This window comes from Leptosomus discolor, chromosome 13 (assembly GCF_034619465.1).
Source record: "Leptosomus discolor isolate bLepDis1 chromosome 13, bLepDis1.hap2, whole genome shotgun sequence".
In the NCBI taxonomy this organism is placed as follows: domain Eukaryota; kingdom Metazoa; phylum Chordata; class Aves; order Leptosomiformes; family Leptosomidae; genus Leptosomus; species Leptosomus discolor.
Window position 1 is genome coordinate 15,343,183 of NC_141403.1, and position 6,387 is coordinate 15,349,569.

The window sequence follows — 6,387 nt, forward strand, 5'->3', positions numbered from 1 at the left end:
TATTTAACATACTATCTTAACTCTCAAGACCTTGTTCATAAAGAAGTAAACTGAAAGTATTTATTTTCATTTACATAACCATGTATTTTAAATACTTTCAAACCATAAAATGAAATGACATCTACATTGCCAATTAATTCCCAATGCAATGAAATAACTGTATAAAAGATTAAAAAAACCACTAAAAGTCAAGAGAAGCTAAAGAGGCCAAGATCACTATGCACCAAATAAAGTCCTACTACCTTAAGGAAATCAAAGTTACTAAAATTCTAACTTGTGTTTCTGCATTTCTATTTTCAACAATACCAAATCAGAAATTATCTTAGTAGAGTCATTTTGCTGATTTTTTTTTTTTTTAAATTACCTTATGCACACTTATGTGGCTCATCTGACAATAAAATCCCTGTAATTTGACAACTTTCACATTGGAAAATGAAATACTTATCTAATTAGTCAGTGATTTTTTTTCCCCACTTTACATACAACAAGTTCTCTCCAGCAGCCTCTTCCAACTTGAATTTATGGCTTGTAAGCTGAGCATGTAATAACCCTTTAATGACTGATGGTCACAAAGATCTGGTTACCAAACATCTCCCAAAGACAAAGTTGGTCAGAAAGTAAAACTTCATAAACCACAGTCAAGCTGAAACAGGAACAATTTATAATACCACAATGGACAGTTAGCACACTAAATATTCAGAGCTGTTACCTGATGCATAAAACAGCCTCTTGCTCACAGTAAGTTTCTACTTTTCAGCTTGGCCTTGAACAATGGCACAGTGTTCATGTATAATAAAGTATTTTTTATGATTTTAATAATAATAATGTATTACAGTGATCTAGAACACTTGCTTAGGCCATCAACAAGCAGAATGAGCAGGCACTTTATATACTAATTACAATGTAAACGTGAAGCTTTTATACCAACAACTACACTAGAAGTACAAGACTTGAGGTGAGGTTTGCATGGTGTTTCTCTGTTTAGTGAAGATGCAGTATTATGTAAAACAGCATCCTTCAAATTGCAGGTAAAGGACAAAACTTCCAAATCTTCACTGCTGTATAGCTCTATCATGACAGGAAAGTCTTCCATTATTGAATCTTAAAACAAACAGCAAACTAGAGCTGCCAAAATATAATCGATCACCTATAATGCACCTGACTTCACAGACCAATACGGCTCCCTTTTTATTAGTCAGTTTTCAGTGCAGTCTAACGCCATGATAGATAATGTACGTATTAACTTTTTTACCAGGTGTTGCTTATGAGGTGATGTTACATTATCTTCCTCAACACATTCCCACCAATCATTTTGTGTCTCAATTTTCACTAATACCTATCATTAAAAAAAAAGTTGAAATACTAACAAATACTATATTTGAGCCAGGAAACAATGGATAGAAGTACAGATATATAGCAAGAGTAAATAATTCCAGGAATCCTTCTTGGATTTAAAATTTTTTTAAAAAGAAAGAAGTCAAAGACTACTTTTGAATACTGAGTCATTCTATGGGATATTCAATCTTTGTTGTTACACAATACTCAGCCAGCAAAAATATTAACTGAAATTGAATCATTTCAAAGTATCAAAAAGCCACAACTGTGTCAGTAATAACTTAACAACCACTTCTTCCCTTCTGTACCCACTTTGTTTAGCATTGAAAATGTTCTCGAATGAAGACACCAGAAAACTGACATCCCAATCGCCTTTTTTATTTAACCTATCGTAAAAAGCTGGGATACCACAAATTCGCAGGTAGTCCGATCAGAGTGAAAACAGGCGTAAAATCTGAGGTAACCAAGACACACAAAACTAAGGCAGCAGGATGACATCTGAGGGCTTCAACCCTGCCTACACTAAAAGATATCCTGGGCCAATTCTGGCAACAGACCCTGAGGGCAAGGGATGCATTTAACGTTGAGCTATTTTTACCTTTAAATTCCACCTTCTCGACTTGCAGTAACACACAGCCTGTGGCTTTCAATGTTACCAATAACACTGTAACGATTACAAAATAATCCACAGCAATATTTTTGTGTTATTTAAAAGGTTGTTGAAACCTGCATTTCAGAATGAGCCATAATACTTAACCTCACCTGAAGTCATTTGAACATATACCAGCTGATAGCTGATTTTATACACTAACAATCCTAGATTACGAATCAGAAATGAAACATCATCTGTTATAGTGATCTCTCCCAGTAACTCAAACCATCAAAGGGAAAATTTATTGCATACAGACATGTTAAAAAGTTGATTTTAGTCTGCTTACTTGCTGACTGATTTCTACCCATGAGGTAATAATAAAAAAAAAGGAAAATGTGTGCCTCATTATTTTGAGACTAAGTTTACAAAGGTAATGTAACTGGATTTCACACACTTGTCAGCACAAACTTCAATAAAGGATATCAATTCAGAATATTCAGACACCTCTGAATCACATGAAATTCAAATTCTGAACACTGTCTACTAATCTTCTAAGGCTCATCAAATCAACTAGTGTTTATTTTCAATCAGGTGTTGCAGAAGCATGTCTTATGACTGATTTAAAGATTTGGCCAAGCTTTTTATGTAAGGACCGTCTCCAAGACTGGCTTAAATACACGTTACTCACAATTGCAAAACTGGCTTCTTTGATTTAAGGACAAACAACAAACCAATTCCAAATTACCATAATCTTCACTGAACTAGACCTATACACAATGACTATAGGCATGAGTCACATGAAAAAGACCCCAATAAGAAGCAAAAGATGTTCCACCTTCCAAATCAGTTGCTTTTAAGTGTCTTATGTTTCAGTTCTTCCTATCCAGTCCTAAACAAAGCCAAACAACTTCAGATTTGAGAAGCTAAACAAAATACATTAGACTAAAACACAGAAGAAATCTAGCCTACAGGAGTAATATGGCTGAAGACCTGGATACAAAAACCACGAGGCAAATTCTCAGTGCTCCATATTGAGTCTCTGAAAGCAGTATTACATAGTCTAGCAACTGCCTCTTAGTTCCATCATTTTTAAGTACAATTTTTCCCCTTGTCACATTTGCACAAGGCTCTGAAAAGTACTTATTTGTTTTGTGGTTCTCCTTAGGTATTCCTGACGGTTACAGAATCCAAAGAAACCTAGCTACCATAGAAGCAGAGGGAATTAACCATGACCCAAAATGCTATTAATGACTGAAATTTATAGGAATGCAAAGTACTACAAAAACAGAATTCTAATTTGTGGTCACTATGGGAAATACGTAATGCGTTAGCCACCATGTGACACATTCTTTAAACACCCTCCCGAACTGTGTGGAATAAAATTCAGGATCAATGTCCTATAGACCTTATTTTTGCTGACTGAGTAATGTAGGCTTAAAAAAAAAAAAAAAAAAGGCAGTTTCATCAGGCAATGATGAATTATGAATTTAAAGTTTTGCCAACAACTCCTTAAGTCCTATGTACTATTTAATTTAAATCATTTCAGTGTTACCCTAAAGGTCAGCAAATCCATAAGTTCCTGAGGCAAGAAAACCAACAAAACTATTTGTTCAGTTCAGGTATTTAGACTTAAACTGTATCTCTGTTACACACACATCAGCAGTATTAAGTCAGTAACAATAACAGATAATTCTCCCAATAAAATAACTCTGAATAACCAGCTGCACTAAAAAAATAGACACTTCTTTTTTTCAACGAAGTTGTACGATTTTCCTACATCAAGTTACACTTAGTCTGTCATACAAACTCTTACTACTTTTAGAAAGATAACACTAGGAATTCCCTTCTCCCAATATTGTATTTGTCAATGCAGTACTTTAGAAGTGAGTTAGTTTGTGGCCCACAAACCTTTTTAAACACCTCAGAAGCAGAAGCAGTTAAAAAATATTTATTGAGAGCACATTCAATGCTCTCTCAATAGACAGCTCTTGCTATAGCACATTACTGTAATAACACAGGAATAGGGAGGGCTTTCCATGCAGTATCAAGACTGCAGTCTCACTATGCTTCAGATTTTGTTTTTGCTTAGTCTGTTCTAAAGAAATTTTCCTAATATATCCATCAGCCTGAAACCAAAGTTTCTGCCTAAAGAATACACATTTCATACTCTAAGTACATAAACACAGAGCACAATAAAGATCACTGACTGACAATAGCTCCGTACAGACAGAATTTCTCACCTAGTACTTATTCTACGTTCCCTGTATCAACACTGTTTCATATCACATCAATACAGCTTACTTCCAGCTTGAAGACAGCTCAACATTTGAAAGCTTCAAATCAGGCACAGTAGCTTTTTAATTAAAAAAAAAAAAACAAACCACAAAAAAAAAACCCATGCTTTTTCCTCCAACCTGTTCTTGGAGTAACAATACAGGGTACTGAAACCTGAGTGCAGTCAGACCTGGCAGCATTTTAACAACACAGAACAGAAGGGAAAAAGGTAAGTCCCTGTTGTGGCTTTGTCTCTGTCTATGAACGTGCCATCTAAAAACTGAAGCCATCAATAAATTAGTATGTGCAATCAGATTCTGGTTTTTAATTGATTTGATGGATCAATAAAACAAGTATAGCTTGTTAAAAATCTTTTTGATAAACCAGACTTAAGCTTTATTCCTAAAGGCCGGGCCAGCCCAAGGTATTTTGGGGCAATACAGTGTTCTTCTGTGATATAAACACTAATTTGTTCTAGTTCTCCATTTAAAGATTTTTATAACATCATAAATTCCACTCTGTCCCTCTAAAACAATGAAAAATGAGTCTACTAAAAACAGAAAATAAAATAGAAACATTTATAGCATTAGGCAAATACATGTGCTGACACTAGTCACAAAATTTAAAATGTAAGTTCAGATAATATTAACAGGTTTTTTTAAAAAATCTAATATTGCTGATTCTAAATCTGAAACATTCTGAGATTTTCCTCAATGCCCCTTATTGGTATAAAATACATTCACAGGATACTACTGAAAACTACTCGTTCTATCATGCTTTTCTTTATGGCTTTACCTTTCAAGCACCACTCATCTCTGCAAGAGCCTTCCTTTTCACAACTATCTAATTTATTAGGAGAGAAAACCCCCCACATATTAACAGCACTAACTGGGACCTACTTTGACAGAAGCATGTCACGCTGGTCACAGTCATGCGGTCGGCACACAATACCCCACGCACAGAAACTTCCGAAATGCCCGCATTCCTCTCCCTCCTCCCCAAGAAAGGGGCGAGCTGCCTGTTTACGCACCGACACCCTGCCCGCAACACGACAGCCCGGGGGAAAGGGCGGGGAGCCGTTCGCCGGGCCAGGCTGCACCGGGGAAGGGCTGCGAGTGCCTGCACACCGCCTGCTCCCACGGCCCCGGGAGCGAGGGTGCAAAACCGCACCGGCCCCCGCGGGGATACCGGCGGGGGCCAGGGCCGGGCTCTGACGGGAGGGCAACCTCCTCAAGCGAGTTGTGCCCACCCCCCGCCCCGCTCCTCGCACGGCGGCAAGGCTTCAATCGCCCACTTCGGGGCCTCTCCGACCCGCTACAGCCAGAGGGGCTCCCTCGCGAGGAGGGACCGGCGGCCACGCAGACCCCCGCGGCCACGGACATGACAGGAGAGCGACTCGCCCTCCCCGGGCCCCGGCTACCGGGCCTCCCGAGCGGAGCGGTGACACGGCATGCAGGAAGACACGCGGGGGCAGGGGGCGGACTGGCGCACCGACGGGGGCCGGAGGGGGGCGGGCGGGCCCCCGAGCGCCGCGCCCGGCAGAGCGGGCGGCGGGCGAGCACCCGCCGGGGCCGCGGACACGCTCTCCAGTCCCCATGGGATCCCAAGATGGCGGCGGCCGAACCCGTTCACCGGCTCGGCGGCGCCCCCACCCCCACCCCCCGACGGACCGGGGCGGGCAGGGCCCGGCCCCGCGGCCCGGGGGAGCGGGGCGGAGAACGAGGCGCCTGGAGGCAGCCCAGCACCGAGGCGAAACGGGACACCTGGCCGGGTGGTCCCGCTGCCCCCCCTCTCCCGCGCCGGGCTCCCCCTCACCTTTGAATTTGAGGTCGGTGGGCGGATCGAGCACCAGGATCTGCTCGTGCTTTGCCAGAGCCCCGGCGGCCGCCATCTCGCTCGCTCGCTCCGGCGGGAGGAGGAGTGGTGGGAGGGGGGAGGAGGAGGAGGAGGGGCGGGAGGGGGAGGCCGGGCGGCGGCGCCGCTCCCTCGCGGCGGGCGGGCAGTGGCTCCGCGCGGCTGACGGGTGTTGCCGCTGCGCGCGCTGCCGCCCCGAGCGCCGCTCGCCGCCCTCCGCTGGCGACTGGCTCAACGGCCGGCCGGCAACGCCACTCCTCCGCGGGCACGAGGGCGGCGGAGGCGGCGGTGCCCACTGCGCGCATGCGCCCGCGCGCAGCCCGCGCCTGGCG

At 42.9% G+C, this 6,387-nt stretch overlaps 1 protein-coding gene across 3 annotated transcripts in view; it reads right to left on the reverse strand.

Annotated features, from left to right (window-relative positions):
* Nucleotides 1-6,101, reverse strand: part of VAPA (VAMP associated protein A) — a 39,207-nt gene extending 33,106 nt beyond the window's left edge. For all 3 annotated transcript variants that reach the window (XM_086472501.1, XM_086472500.1, XM_086472502.1), the window contains exon 1: nucleotides 6,017-6,101. In XM_086472501.1, coding sequence (XP_086328627.1) covers nucleotides 6,017-6,092 — 76 coding nt within the window. In that variant the 5' untranslated portion in view covers nucleotides 6,093-6,101. The remainder of the gene's footprint in view (nucleotides 1-6,016) is intronic.
* Nucleotides 6,102-6,387: the final 286 nt, after the last annotated feature.